A 15,525-nucleotide genomic window follows, 5' to 3' on the forward strand; every position below is an offset into this window, starting at 1 on the left:
CAATAAAGGAAATGTCAGTTGTGTAAGATGTTCCAGGTGAGCTCAAAGGTAAAAGGTAAAGGAGGCATTTATTGCGTGTTTGCACTTCCTCGCCTTTTCTCATTGTTACCTTTGTTTTCCATTAACTACTCGTGGCTCTCGGGCCAGAGGTCTCATAACCTGTTTGGCAACCACTCGTACGAAACACAGTCAAACACAGTATTATTTCATGTACCTTTTATTTCCCCTATTTGTAGTTGTTTTTGAGGTTGTATTGCACTTCCTTTGTAATATGTTTGGATTACTGCAGGAGCTAAACAATAATAACTAGCCAATCAACTGTAAAATATAGTAAATATAACTTACATTTAACCAACCTGTATAGCTAAGTGAGTTAAATGGTGAAGACAAGAAGAACTACAGAAATGATAGAATAATAAGAAGAAAGCAACTTGTTAGGTGTTTCCAACTGTTGTTAGGCGATCACAACTGATCATAAATATGTACCTGATAATGCAATAATACACCTTTTTTTTTTTTAAAGAAAGAATTGCAATAATGTCATAAGGTCAAGAGGATCCGTTTAATGTGTTCGATTCAAAATCTGTTTGCAAATTAAAACCCGCATATCGTGCAGATGTTTCCATGTATTTTATGAGTGGTGTCTTGATGTATGGCACGCAGGTTGTGTGCGGACAGACGAGCCGGTGATGCATTTGTCCATTTCTCAGTTGCGACGCTGATGCAGGGAGGGGCGTGACGTCACGGGAAGGACCGGGAGGAAGAGGCAATGGGGGTAGAGGAGAGGGAGAGGGAAGAAGGGATGCTTAAGAGGACGTGGTGACTGCACGAAATGGAAAGCAGAATAAGCATAGCTGACTCCCAGTAGCCGTGTTTGATTAAGAACGATGGCGTGTCTCCTCAATATGCCGCAGTAGACATGAAGAGCGCCCCCCGCGCAGGTAATTACCGTCTTTGAATTACGCATTTTCCCCACAGTTGAATCTAATATGTGATCCCTGCTTTATAACCCATCTGTCAGAATCGAAGGAACTATTGCTGATAATTTAACCATGTGGACAAGAATCGAACGTCAGCGTGAAATGCGTCTGTGTTGGTCCCACGTTCGTTTTAGATCATTCGTGTAGCCGAACCGGCCTTTGAAACGTCAACCCTCGGCGCCTCCATTGTGTCCGTTTTGCTCTCCATGAAAAATTTAAATGGAAACAGTCATCGTGCAGCAGTGCACTCTGCCGCGCGGCAACCACGCCGAGCACATGGGCTTTGCGCACATCACTAACATGCGCATTGGTTGCAGTGCGTCTTGCCCATCGTTGCGGTACTGTTGTTGCTGTCAGCTGATGACTGCAGTGTCCTCTTGGTAACACCTCACCGGAAAAGATTGCCACCCCTTTGAGACAGAGTGATGTGAAATTGAATGACCTCTAATAGAAAATCCATCAAATGCTAACTCATTTTCACATTCTCAGCAGTGTAAGCTTGCTTGAGAGATGTCATCTCCAGGAATGGGCACCCCCAGTGACCCCCTTTTGTCTAGTCCTGGAAGGAGGACATCCTCAACACAGGAGGGTCTGTGGAGGAGCTCGCTCCCCAAAACTGCCAGCTTTCCGACTTCCACCACCCGGCACATCAGTCACCGTGCCAACAACTTCCAAAGGCAGCCTAAGCGTCAGAAGTTGATACGACCTTCGCCGCCGCCACCCCCCAACACACCATGCCCCCTGGACCAGCTCGACTTCAGTGAGCTCCCCCCGAGGCGTACTTTTCAAGAGCTGCTCTTCAATGGCTGCATCTTGTTTGGTATTGAATTCAGCTATGCCATGGAAACAGCATATGTGACCCCCGTGCTTCTACAGATGGGTCTGCCCGACCAGTTCTACAGCTTGGTCTGGTTCATCAGTCCCATCCTGGGTAAGTGTTGCTAACCAGCAGTGTTGTCATGAACCGTGGTCGGGCATATGTCATGAACCATCATGAGCAGCACCTTTCTGTCTTTGGCTTTGAAGGATTCCTGGTTCAGCCGCTCATCGGAGCATGGAGTGATCGCTGCACATCCCGGTTCGGACGAAGGCGACCTTTTATTTTCGTTTTGGCTTTAGGTGAGAAATTAGATGGCTGAGATATGGGAATTATTTAAGTTGTATTAACTCCAAAGCTGCAGCCTTCTATCAGTTTTGTTGAACTCTGTTCACGACATGACAGTATTCACATTCTTCTTCTCTGCTTCTTCACAGGGGCTTTGCTCGGTCTGTCTTTGGTGCTGAATGGACGAGACATCGGGGGTGTTCTGGCTGACACGGCATCAAATCACAAGTGGGGGATTATCCTGACTGTGTGCGGGGTGGTTCTGATGGACTTCAGCGCTGACTCAGCTGACAATCCGAGCCACGCGTACATGATGGATGTGTGCAGCCCAGAGGACCAGGACCGGGGACTGAACATCCACGCGCTACTGGCAGGCAAGATTCATCTTGAATAATCAAGGGTTACTTTGTTGTAGCAGAGTACAGCCAACAGCTGTTGAGTAACATAGCAGAAAAAGGATGGATCCATTATTGACGATCAATTAATGGCTTTATAATCTTGCTCCGCAGGGCTTGGGGGTGGGTTCGGCTACGTTGTCGGTGGCATCAACTGGGATCAGACTCATTTCGGGAAGTCGATGGGAGGTCAGCTGAGAGTGATCTATGTGTTCACAAGCATCACGCTGGTGATCACCACAACCATGACTCTGATGAGTATACCTGAACGACCCCTACCAAAGAGCCAGTCAAACAAGAACTGCAGCAAAAACCATCTAAAAAGTCCCAGCCTTCCCCTTCCTCCCTCGCCCCCGGTGGCCCAGGGCTCGGCCGCTGGACCCGATGCAGCAGACGAGGATTACAACTACAGTTTCTCTGCAAAGTCTCAAGGGTGTAATTCGGACCTTCTGGCACACTCCTGCAGTGCTAATGCACGCCTCTGTGCCGGCCTTACGAGCCCCATATCGCCTCTGAGCCCCCTCACTCCCAAATATGGCAGCTTTATTAGCAGGGACAGCTCGCTCACTGGCATCAATGAGTTCGCCTCCTCATTAGGGACCTCCTACATAGACAGTGTGCTGATAAACTGCTACATAGGGGGGCAGACGCCGCAGGCATTAGCCTCACAGGCCAACACAGTTCCCTTGCCTCCAGCAGACTCCCTTTTCCTGGACGAGTCCACCGGTGGAAGTTCAAGCCATTATTTCGAACAGACTCAGGGTGAGGTGGCGTGTCGTCCTGCTGGAGAATCTCAGGATGTTGAAGCACCACAGCCCCAGCAGAGTGACACTCAGTCTCATGGAGCACCTAGGGCCACTGCTGGGGCTCAGCCTGGTACAGGGTCACACCAGGGTTCTTCCGCTGGGATCCTGAAGCGACCCCAAAGTCTTGCACTCATGGAAGAGCCTGTGTCGGCCCAGGTGGTTGGGCTGGAGAATGGAAGGAGGAGAACAGTGACCTTCAGTCAGCAGGTCAGATATACTAAAAGGCTTCTTGGCTTGTTTCCCGGGTGTTGTTTTAACAAAATGCTTTTTTCCCCTCTGATAAAGGTCGCAAATATCTTGCTGAATGGGGTGCGCTATGAGAGCGATCTGAGCGAGAATGTGGAGACTGTAGAATCCCAAATGTCGATGAAGCTGCTGTGTATAGCCATCTACAAGATGCCCCCCTCCCTGCGGAGTTTATGCACTAATCATTTTTTGGGTGAGACTAATCTCTAGCCTCACACTACAGCACACAGCACCGCCCCGCTCTGAATTTAACGCTCGCTCTCTGTGCTTCTTCTCCAAGGATGGTTATCCTTTGAAGGAATGCTGCTTTTCTACACGGATTTCATGGGGGAGGTCGTGTACGAAGGAGACCCAAAGGCGCCCCACGACTCAGAGGCTTACCAACGATACAACGCCGGCGTCAGCATGGGATGCTGGGGCATGTGCATCTATGCATTCAGTGCTGCTTTCTACTCAGGTAAGCTGCTCCCAGGCCAGGCAGCTGTCGCTTCAAGGAATTTGTGGAATAATGAAAGCATCATGCACCTTCTAACCTGTCGTTATTTAGAAATGTAGGAACACATTCACTTTAAAAAAGTGTTTATAGTCCAACTGGACGTGCCTGATCCGTACACTCCATGTGTTCTCAAAGTTTCTTCTCTTTCTCTGGGTTTCTTCTCTTTCTCTGGGTTTCTTCTCTTTCTCTGGGTTTCTTCTCTTTTTCCAGCCATACTAGAGAAACTGGAGGAGCGTTTCTCTCTCTGCACGCTTTATTTCTTTGCTTACCTTGCGTTTGGCTTAGGCACGGGCCTGACCACGCTCTCCACCAACATCTATGTGGTTCTGTCTCTGTGCGTCACCTACGGGGTGCTTTTCTCCTCTCTATGCACTCTGCCTTACTCTCTGCTGTGTGAATACTACCAGAGCCCACAGGTGAGCCTCTGCAAATGTCACTTCGTTTAACTTCGTCTTAAAGCTTCCTGTTTTTATGTAGTACACGTGTAGCCACCGCGAGCTCCCACGCTGCACCGCCGAGTGCAAAGAAGCTAAAAATAACATTCTCTCAGTGGATGCTGTGGGGGAGCTCTAAAAGTAGGTCCACATTTTCCCAATAGTGCTGCATTCCCATGGATTCAGTCCGACGGGAGACTGCAAACAGAGGATAACTGTTTGATGGACCGAACACGCAGTCCGACAGAAGGACAAGACTCCTAAACACTTGAGACTGATTGACAGTGACGTATCATTGTTGGGGAACCATTGTAGGAATGCTTCTACCAAGTTCTTCATTATCCCGAGGTTGGGAGAACAAGAACAAAGTTTGTTCTGGGACATTTCAGGCTTCAGAACTAGCACAAGTGCAAAACCCCTGCAAAGTCCTCTTCGAGTCTTCCCGCTGCAGCAGCCTTTACACATGCTCGTCATCATTTTTGCGCTGCCCATTCACATGTCTTTATATGACATGATGTGTTGTACTAATTTTCAGAATATCTTCCCTCCTTGGCCAGCTGTTCCTCCCTTTTATACAAGAAGAAATAGGTCTAATTATTGTTTGTAGCATGACATTCAGACTTGGGGTTGAGTATTTGAAATTTAAATACGGACACATTGAAACTTCTCAATAGAGTCTAAAAAGATTTTAAAAATTTACACAGGTATATAAATTCCTGGTAATAAAAGTTCCTGGAAATATTGTTGGAAAAGGGACAGAACAAATGTCTGAGTCAGTGAGCTTTCCCTCCAGCTCACTGACTTCTGCCCTGCATTGGTTACACTAAAATTAAACTATTTGTTCCCCAGTTTTGTGGCTCCTCGGAGGAAGGGACCAGACGAGGGATGGGGGTGGACATCTCCCTGCTCAGCTGCCAGTACTTCCTGGCTCAGATCCTGGTCTCCGTGGCGATGGGTCCTCTGACGTCACTGGTGGGTGGGGCCCAGGGAGTGATGTACTTCTCCAGCCTGATGTCATTCGTGGGCTGCCTGTACTCGTCTCTCTGTGTGGTGTACCAGCTGCCCCCCGCTGAGGGTGAGCACCCTGAAAGCGAGACCCAGCCACTATTGGTGCACATTTAGAAAAAAAAAACACCCTACCTTTTTTCACAATACCTCACACACACACACACGTACACACACACACACACACCGCATATCTGAATGTTGACACACCGAACAGCATGAGTGTAAATAGTTTTCCACAGATCAGCACTGTTTTTCTCACTCACTCACTCACAGACAGACAGACAGACAGACAGACAGACAGACAGACAGACAGACAGACAGACAGACAGACAGACAGACAGACAGACAGACAGACAGACACGGGCGTCTTTATACTTGAATTGTGTCTTTTTACTGCGTGTACCCTGAATCTCTTTTCTAAACTTTGCAAACTCAAATCTGTTGTGACTGCAGTGTGACAAATTTGTGCGTCTGTTTAATATACTCTAATTCTCATTTGTCTGTTATTGTTTCCACGACAAATGTCAGTCTCTTAGATCCAGCTAAACCCCGCCCCCCTTTCCTCCCCTTATCAGTTGTGTGTTGTCTGCATGAGCTACTCCCTCCAAGCTTGTTTCCCTTCTTTGGCCAGGAAAAGCTGCCTCCCTGCATTATCATATTGATATTACAACATTGTTGTTTTGATAGACATAAACACGTGTTTAGTATTCACACACGACAGACAAAGTCTTAAAACAGATGCATCCTTGAAGGCCTTAATATTGAGACACCGAGCCGACAGTCTAAATAAAGCCCACGTTTACGTACCATCTAATTTTTGGACACACAAACCAGCCGCGGCTAACAGCTACAGGACGCACGCTTTAAAAGAAAAACCTGACGTGTACCGCTGGCAAACTCATTCTGGGGCCCCACTAGGCCATGGGAAGGCGTGAGCTGTCACCCAGGCCATGACTTTTGTAATGACGGTCATTCTTGTCATCATCAGGAAGAGACGTTGAAACTGGGGTGTGAATCAGCATTCGGTTGGGAACCCAGCAAAACAGAAGAACTGCAAACAGGGGAGAAGACTCACGTGAACTGTGGGTAAACCCAACAGCGGACGAACAGTGGATGAAAGGACTGGGGGTGGGGGGGTGTCACAGAGCCAGCAGCTTGTGCTTACCACCATCAGTAGCGTGCATGCTTCAGCTGTTTAGGCTTCAGTTTCACTGCGCTCAGCCCATCAACTCAGTTTTGTGTTGATCGAGCATGTTAGCCAGACTCATAGGCTAACGCGGGACGCGCGGTCCTGCGTTCATCCACAAGAAGCAATATCACACCCCCCCACCCACCCACCCCACGTTGTACCATCATAAATTGCTTCATTCGTTCACAACAGGCAGAAAGCCTGATTTCAGGGTGTTTCAAACTTTTCATAGAGTTTATGTTGTGGAAATAGTTTCGGGAGTTTCCCCTGATTGGTGGACACACCAGATACAGTTCTGGTGTCGATAAAAGGTGCTTCCCCAGCAGAATGTCATCACCTAACATGTTAGGCTCCTGGGCTGGCTGCACATACGCCACACTTGTTTCCGAGGAAACATTATCTGTATGGATCATGCTGTTGCAGCTTGGCTAGGTGGGTTTTTCGATCTATGGCCCCCATAGCTCTTGGGACATTATCAGCAATGCTTGTTTTATGAAGGGCTGATTTAAAACTGATCCCTTTTGACTCCTGCATCAGTGTTCTCCCCCCTGAACACAACTGGTCTCAAATTACTAAGTGGGTTTCTGAATATCGATCCGTAGTGTCTTAAGTACACCACTTGGGGGAGCCAGGGAACAAGTCTGTTGTCCATTGTGCGTCCCCTTTTCCATTACCGACTGAGATTATGCCTGTTCCATCCTGAATCTAAGACAGCCATTTTCCATGTTGAACAAACTGGGTCAAGTGACATCATCTGCTGCAAAATCCCAACTCTGGGCAGCAGTAAAAAATTAATAAAAAGCAGGTACCTCACAACCAATCAATACTTAAGTAAAAAGACAATTTATTTGTTATTCAGAATATACAAAGCAGTGGCTGAAGTAACCGAATGTCATTCTGGTTCTGGAAAAAGGCAGTCTTGGACGCAAAACTGGGCCACCCAGCCATAACATAAAACTCGCTGAAATCATAACCCAAAAAAAAACAAGTATAAATGGTACAAACTTGCGTGGAATGCATACAGAACAAATGACCAAAGCATTAAGATTTAAGAGGGGTTAATTAACATCAGATAATCCTGTCGCCATTTAAACAAGATCAAGTATTCTTATCACATAGGCACAGGACATCGCCCCTTTTATTCATTTGCACCATCTGTTATGTTAAGAGGGCAGCCAAGCCAGAGATTAAGTAGCAGCTCAACATAAAATATTACGGCCTCAACTAGTAATGCTAACTGTCTATTACCCCCTGCTTAAAACTTATCTTTGGTCCTTTAAGTGAATCTGAGAGGTCAACATGAGCCTTGGAGGGGTGAGCAGCTGCCTGTATGAACGAACTGTCTGGTCAGCACCGGTATAATAAAGATTGTGCTTTTAACATACCAATATAAAAACATGTGAAATGAAATGAACTGATCTCATGATGTGGCCCTACTATTACAAGTAAAAAAAAGCTCATTTTAAAGACCAATAAATAACATTCCATAAAAAAAGGATGCATGGCCACTTTCTTGAAAGACTCCAGTGCAATGTGAAAACATGGGAGTAAACCAAAAGGACTATTTAGCAAAATTACAGAAAGCACAAGCTCTACGGCACAATGTTGACCAGGCTGGTAAGACAGTGCTGCGAAAGGTGACGGGGGAGGCCTTAGGCCTCCACTTCTGCCTCTTTCGAATCTCCATTTTCCTCCGTCTTCTGCTTTTTTGTCTCTGCTTTCTCCTAATAAGAAGAAAAAATATTCATGTATTAGCAGGGATCAAAGCACTCTTAATGAGTCACCACGTAAAAAAAAAAAAAGGATTAAAAACTGGATTTCTATGCTTGGTGTCAACCCACCTCCTCCTCTTCAGCTGCACGCTTCACAGGCTGTGCATCAGTCTCCTCAGCAGGGGGCTCCTCCTCTGCAGTTCCTGTAAAGCAAAATGTGTCATTTTCAGAAAGTCCATCCCAACGACTCAAAAGGAATCAATATATATATATATAAATATATATAAAATCAGGGCCGTGGAAGTGATGGACATGACCAACCAGAGGAGACACAATTAACCAATTAATAAAACTTTTTGAACATTTATCAACACACCGTCTCCATTTTCGTGTTTCTCCTCTGCTGGTTCTTCCACTTTATCGCTGTGCTCAGCACCGTTCTGCAACACAAGAAAGAAACATCAGTCCAACTGCACGTCCACAGTGTTTGTTAGGACTTTGCTGCAAAACCAGGAAACTGATAAGTAATTAGTCACCAATTGGACGTAACTGGAGACTAACAGGTGCTTCGCTAAATTAATACTTGAGGGAAAAGGGCCTTGCTCACGTCACTCCCTGGAGGATTGGCCTCCACGCCATACTGAAGACACCGGTGGAGGAGACATGCTAACTAACATCTGTGCCGTTTCAGGACCCAAACAAAGCGCTGCGTGCAGAGCAGCTGAAGGGGAGGGGGGCAGCAGTGACACCTGCATGATGAGGGCTAAGACAAAAGGCCATGAGGCTGGTTCCCTTCAACTCACGGTGCCATTAGCAGGTGCTTCCCCCTTGTCGGTCTCCTCTTTCTCCACTTCTACTTCTTTCTTCTCTTTCAGCTCCTACAAAATAAAAGCATGCGAGAATCGGCAAAGCCATTAGTTTGGAAGTGCAAACAACGCCGCGCGAGGTTGATTTAAGGGGCGATAAATTCACTGCGAGTCATAAACGCCAAAAAAAAACAACAACAACGAGCAACTACTATCGGGAACACTTTTAGCCAGGCTTGTGATGCAACGTGAGCGTTACTCGGGCTTCCCGCCCACAGCAGCGGCTCCGCTCTCACCAGCTGGAACGGCTCTACCTTTGTCTGCTCAAGAGGACATTTCTCGCCAACCACAACTCGTTCGACGAAGTTTCCAGACGAGAAAATGAACTGCCGGCGCTAGATGTTGCATTTAAATCATTTCCGAAGAATATCGGTCGACAGCGAGGTGCATTTCACGATAAAAGCCCTTTAGGCAATACCCCCCCCCCCCCCTCAATTACCGCTTTAACTTGCACTAAGTGGCGCTGACGGTAACACGACCGCAAAAAGGGGAAAAACAAATGGAGTCGCAAAAGCCTGTTCTCATTACAAAGAATAAAGAGGACTTTAAGACTTCTCACAACATTTTAACACAATCATTTTTTTTTTTTTTAAAAAGCCTTGAATGAAACCCACCTTGGCTGTAACCTCTGCGGCAGCGGTCGTGTCAACAGCTGTGTCGGCCATGGTTGATTTGGTGAATTAATGTAGATAAAGGTAACCCTGGTCAAGAAAGAGTTTGTTGTCTTTTTTTAAATATCCTGGCTCTTCGCCTCCGTGTGGTCAACCCTGAGACGCTGAGAGAGAAATGGTGCCTCGCCGTCTCCGCTTTTCTCTCGAGCTCGTTGAAAATTCACCCTCGTAGGATGCCGAGAGCCCATCTCGCTCCTGATTGGCCCGTTCCGACCGTTGCCGTATTCTATTGGTCGAGCACCTCGCCAATCTTAGCATAACGTCCCGCCTCCTACCTATGGCGTCGCTGATTGGCCAATTGTCTTAAAGCGCCGCTCAACGGCGAGTTCTTTCTTCTCCAACCGATCAAGCAGGATGTTTAAGCATACTTTTATCAATCTTCTAAAGGTCTGTGGTCTGCTGGAACAATAACAACCGACTGGAAAATACGGATAGATGAATTTATTAGGCTTAGGTAGAACTGATGGTAAAAGTTTATGCACATTGACACACGAGCGGCATCTTTTGTCTTATACCCTACAACCTACATGATGGGGTTTCAAATTACATGCGGGAAGATTGTGACGGCGTGAAAGCCATACGACCACTCCCCCTTTCTATATTTAACACCGGTAATGAGACGTGTTCCTGCTTTAACTGTGCTTTAACTTTCACTATGCGCAGTCCCGGCCAACGGATGCAGACCAGTAATAGCCACATTTAAAGTTTCACACACAAACGTCATGGCAATGAAGCACTACATTGTAATCAGAAATTAAAATGCACATTCTGCAACAATTTTGTGAATTAGGAATTCATGTTAATATATATAATCTGATATACAAATGAAATTTTATAATTGTGGTGCTGTAAATGCAGTGTAACTATATGGCTTTGGTTTAAGGGACAATGTCTGATTATGTATGGGCCCACCATGGACTTACACTATAAATTATGTGTTATTTTTTTTCCAAGGAGATTTTACTCTAAAAAAAAAAATCCATCTTCTGGTTAAAAATGTTGTGCTCTTGTCAACGCACCCGTGCTTGTTATCTCAAAATGTCAGCTCTTTGTTTAAAAAAAAAGAAGTAATCTGATAATGGCTGACTCTCATTCAACTGTTAAAACAGAGGAAGTAGTAAAATATGACTTTGTGGATCCTACACGCTGTAAAACTGCACGGGGTCATTTTTCAGTCAAATCTGACTTGTGACTACAGTTATTTTCTACCAATATCAAACATTAGAATGCCTTTAATGGCTTTTTTTTGCTCCACCTTTTTTCTCATTTCTACCCAGGAGCAGCATTCACTAACAAGTTTAACTGTTGTTTTGTCACACAACAGTCTAACTGGGTTACCCACATTTCAAAGCAGGGACAGTAGGATGATATCTTGTCAAGTCTTTTTTCCTTTCTAATTTTAGGACATCCTGGGACAAATCCTTTACTGCCTCAGTTATGGCAGCTGCATAGAAGCCCCTTCTAGAGCCATTCATCTCAAGTACTCTTGTGAAAACTGGAATTAGAGCGCAAATCAAAGGCCCATGTGCCAACAACTTTGTGATTTATTGTCTTCAAACACCAGAATGGGGGAAAAGGAGTTAAATGCATCATCAACAAAATGTAATAGCAGTGCATTTTAGCCAGGATTTTTAATTAAGGCAAGGGCAACTAAAAGGCTGTACTAAATTTCAACCAAACACGTCATTTTAGCATCTTTGCCTTTTATTTAAGACCGCACTGAGATCGCAAAAGGCCTAAAAGTGCATAGAAACCTCAGTGGAGCAGACTTAGGATGCATTACTCACTACCTTTCTGTAACTGGAAAATGGGAGCAATCACAAAGGCTTTGTGAGATCATTTCTTTCCCCCTTCTTTGCCCACCTCAAATGTTTATCCCGACATATTAATGTATAGAATAAGACGAGCTGTCAATGACCAGCTTGTTCATTCTGCACCTGAGAACTAGGGAAATAAATGTTTCAAAATGTTCGGTCATCAAGGATAAGCCATGAAATATGTGCAGTTTGCGTAGGGATTATTACAAACCTCTTATTTGCCAAACAACAGAACTGTTCATCCCACTTTCCGTAAGCAGAAACTGGAAAACCCTTTTTTTAAAATGCTATTCAGATTTATTAGACCACAGAGTGCATAATGTATAAAAAAAAGCCTCACTGTGTTGATAATGACCTTTTTGAAAAAACTCCTCTTGCCAGAGGAAATATTGCTTTAAATATATTCAAATATTCAGTGTTCTTCTTAACATATAAAAGTATAAAGCACCTTCATTGTACCTTAATTTCTTGATGACAAAAGGGCTGACCTGACTTGAGGAATGTCTTGGTGGGGGTGCCATGTGGGGCCCATCATGGAGCAAAGGTCAGGATTAGGCGGGGGAAGGGTCTGATAATTGGAGGAGTCGGCAGTTGCAAACTGAGCTCTTTTGTTTCGAGCAGCAGTATACTGTGTTGTCTTCCAGGATTTCTCGGCTTTCTAAGGAACCAAATACATTTGACTTCTCCCTGGGGTTCTCGAGTTGATTTTGCAGCTAGGGTGAGAGCGTCCTTACATAAGTGATCCATGATTAACACGATTAAGTACAGTCACCATTGACAATGAAGAGAAGACGCTGCCCTCTGCCCCCGACACACACTCTGTGTCCAATGAAAAGTTCAGGGATGTTCTGTTTAGTTTGATAGAAAGAAGCATAGGTAGAAGACAATTTCATGCAGAAACATGCTGGATTGAAAACGAAACAGAAAGGAAACGTATGTGACATACGAATCAGTAATATGATGAACTGAAAGAAAATGTCACCCAAGCCTCCTCAGAGGTGGAGATGCTGAAACCTGTTGCTCTGGATAATGTTGTGTTTGACAGGTCTCACCGGTATCACTTGGATTAGTCTGCAGGTGCTTTGAGGATTTGGAAGAGCTCTAACAGGTATCTCCAATGAGTCTGACATTCGTGTCTGGCGCTGCAGCCGCAGGACTTCAAAACCTCACTGGACTTTGCACGAGGATGTTTGTTATCTCCTCACCCCCCCTCCGTGGTGATGGTGGGCAGGTGCCGATAGGGTTGTTCGTGTCAAGTTGTGGCTGTATTTCACTCAATTCTTGCAACTGGCTGTAAAAATGATCATATTTATTTACCCAGGTTAGATTTATAGTGATGATGTTTTGTAATGAAAAATAGTGTAAATAAGCTAGTTAAGACATTGTTCTTCTCTGGGGAAATGTGAATAGACTGCTTGATGATTGGGAACTGAACTGGCTGACCTTAAAATATGGTAGAAGCTTCAAAAGGTTGATTGATGCTGAAATGTAACAGAAACCGTTGACTTCCTGTGTCTGAAGTCTAACTGACAGAACAGTGTTTTTCCTTCTCTCGGGTCCTGGATTTGGTAATAAAATGGGTAATAACTGTAGAAATTAGACAAGGTGATGAAACAATTAATGAAAAAAAGTCATTGTAGTATTCTACTGAAATAAAATTTATTTTTCTTTTAGTTTTCCGTCTTCAGTGCAATGGCCACACTAGCTTATTTATTTCAGCAAGTAGCTCCGCCTCTCAAACGAACAGCTGCCCTGCCAGAGAAAAGTGGAAATTTCCAGTAATTCCTGCTGCTTTGCAATACACGCTCCTCCTCCTGCTCCTCCTTCACATTTCCCGCCTTTCTCTCTACCTGCTCCTTCCTGCAGGACCTCATGGCCCTTTCCACAACTCTGTGTAGGGCTGGATGTCTCTTTTTTGTAACAAAAATGAGAAAGAACTGAAACGAGGATTTAGGTGTGTTGTTGTTTCATTTGGTTGAGAGCCAGACTGACTGACAGTATCAGAAGAACTGTTAAGGGTTAAGCTAAGGGGAAGTAATACATGATAAACACGGCTTGTTTAGGGATCACAGAGCAGATGGTGGATTTGCATCACCATTTTTTCCCATGGCTGATCTTACATTCCGATTTATTTCAGAGATGACAGTGCTTCAAAGGGTGTCCTCAAATGACACATTTCAGGGTCAATAAAAGGGGAGGAGACCGCTGCAGATTAAAAAAAAGGTGTGGTTCATATGAGGAAAAGAATTTGATTAACTGATCATTAACTTGTTTACAGGCAGAGAAGATGAGGCTGATGCTACAATGTATTTGTGGTTGTATAACTTCCCGTTAATTCAAGGCCACGGCATGACAATGCATGCACATGAGAACCCCCCCCGAATGCTACAAAAAACACCATTTAATAAAAACTACAAAAAGACGCAAATGAGACAGCTGGACTGGAGAACTTTGAGCGTGCGTTGATGGCATGAGCCACAGTGACCTTAGACCCATTGTAAAGCACCAACAAAGAGCCATCTGCACAGCAACCAAAGCAGAGATGTGGGACTCACACACAGGGAGACCGTTGGTGGGAGGGAGGAGAGGAAAGGGGGGAGCACGAGGACCTGGGATGTAAATAAAGACTGTAATCAATGAAAAAAGAAGAATTTAAAATGGACATGATTTCCTGAAGCAACACAGAAAATATACTACAGAGACAATTCAAGACAAGAGCTTCCCACTTCCCTTTTTTCACGTCATGTAATTAAAGCATTTAAATAAATATCTAAACCAAATTGGCTTACTTGCACAATTGGTTCATCTACTTCCAACATGAGTGCGAAATATGTAAATGGAAAAAGGCACTGAAACCCCAGGTTTAATCTATATGATTCCCCCCTTTTTAGAGGAAATACAGTGGATTTCAAAATGGTGAAAACAAAGACAAAATGGTGTCAGGGACCTCTGTAAAATCACAAATATTTAACAGGTAAGACACGAGACTCAGGATTGCTTAGCAACAGCAGTAAAAAAAAATACTCTAGCAGCTTGTGTGGCAACAGACATTGAAGCTGCTGCCACTCAGTGGTGGATGAGCTCCTAATGAACTGAGAAAACATCAAATGACACATTTTGCCAACACCAGCTTGGCCACTGGTGCTTCCACTACAATTCTTAAAAATGTACATTAAACCAGATGGACACTGGAGTGTAAAAATAGGTGATCTCCTCTTTCCATCCGCAAGACCGTTCAAAAAATCATATTCAGTCATTTGATTGGCCGGAGCATGCACCAGTGCTCGTGGTGGGCAGTTGCTTAGCAACACACATGGGAGGGTGGGGTGTGGGTGGGAGGGTGTGAGTTTCGAGGAGGGTGTTGTTCCTCAGGGGGATGGAGCCTTCTGGGTACAGGCAGACTGGGGAAATACCTGGCACGGCTCCTAAATAAACAAACAAGAGAAGGGGGGAGAGAGAGAGAGTGAGTGGATGTGTGTGTGTGTGAGAGAGAGAGAGAGCGAGAGAGAGAGAGAGAGAGAGAGAGCGAGAGAGAGAGAGAGAGAGAGAGAGAGAGAGAGAGAGAGAGAGAGAGAGAGACTGGGGTATTTTTCAGTCTTGTGTTGTGACAAAAGGGAACATGGAATTTTTATACACTAACATAGTTTTTTCCCCAAACTGGAGCAGCGTCAGTCTGAGGAGTTGACAAAGGACAAAGCAGTCATGGACACCAGCATTGTTCTACCAAAGACTGAGAGGGGGAGGTAGACTTTAACAGGATGTAAGTCATTTTAGCTGCTCCATCAGTCTGATGACAAGCA

The 15,525-nt window shown here is 45.0% G+C and overlaps 2 protein-coding genes across 7 annotated transcripts; one reads left to right on the forward strand and one right to left on the reverse strand.

The window, feature by feature from the left end:
- The first annotated feature begins 730 nt into the window (after positions 1–730).
- slc45a1 (solute carrier family 45 member 1) lies at positions 731–6,987 on the forward strand. 6 transcript variants are annotated; one of them, XM_029826610.1, is made up of 10 exons: positions 731–941; positions 1,470–1,911; positions 2,007–2,099; positions 2,235–2,459; positions 2,595–3,493; positions 3,572–3,725; positions 3,813–3,989; positions 4,239–4,444; positions 5,312–5,434; positions 6,459–6,987. In XM_029826610.1, the coding sequence occupies exons 2-10, from the start codon at positions 1,491–1,493 to the stop codon at positions 6,558–6,560; spliced, it is 2,400 nt and encodes a 799-aa protein (XP_029682470.1). In that variant the 5' UTR covers positions 731–941; positions 1,470–1,490; the 3' UTR covers positions 6,561–6,987. The 6 variants fall into 6 exon arrangements, with proteins under 6 accessions (XP_029682470.1, XP_029682471.1, XP_029682472.1 ...); XM_003973340.3 differs by having other exon boundaries at positions 732–941; positions 5,312–5,537; XM_029826611.1 differs by lacking the exon at positions 4,239–4,444 and having other exon boundaries at positions 5,312–5,537.
- Positions 6,988–7,481: 494 nt separating this feature from the next.
- On the reverse strand, positions 7,482–10,056 carry LOC101065239 (prothymosin alpha). Its single transcript, XM_003973341.3, has 5 exons — positions 9,852–10,056; positions 9,175–9,249; positions 8,748–8,811; positions 8,501–8,574; positions 7,482–8,383 (listed from the first exon to the last, which is right to left on the reverse strand). Exons 1-5 carry the CDS (start codon positions 9,900–9,902, stop codon positions 8,312–8,314), a joined length of 336 nt encoding a protein of 111 aa, XP_003973390.1. The 5' UTR covers positions 9,903–10,056; the 3' UTR covers positions 7,482–8,311.
- Between the last annotated feature and the right edge of the window lie 5,469 nt (positions 10,057–15,525).

The sequence above is a fragment of the Takifugu rubripes genome, chromosome 19 (genome assembly GCF_901000725.2).
Source record: "Takifugu rubripes chromosome 19, fTakRub1.2, whole genome shotgun sequence".
NCBI classification, from domain to species: Eukaryota; Metazoa; Chordata; class Actinopteri; order Tetraodontiformes; family Tetraodontidae; genus Takifugu; species Takifugu rubripes.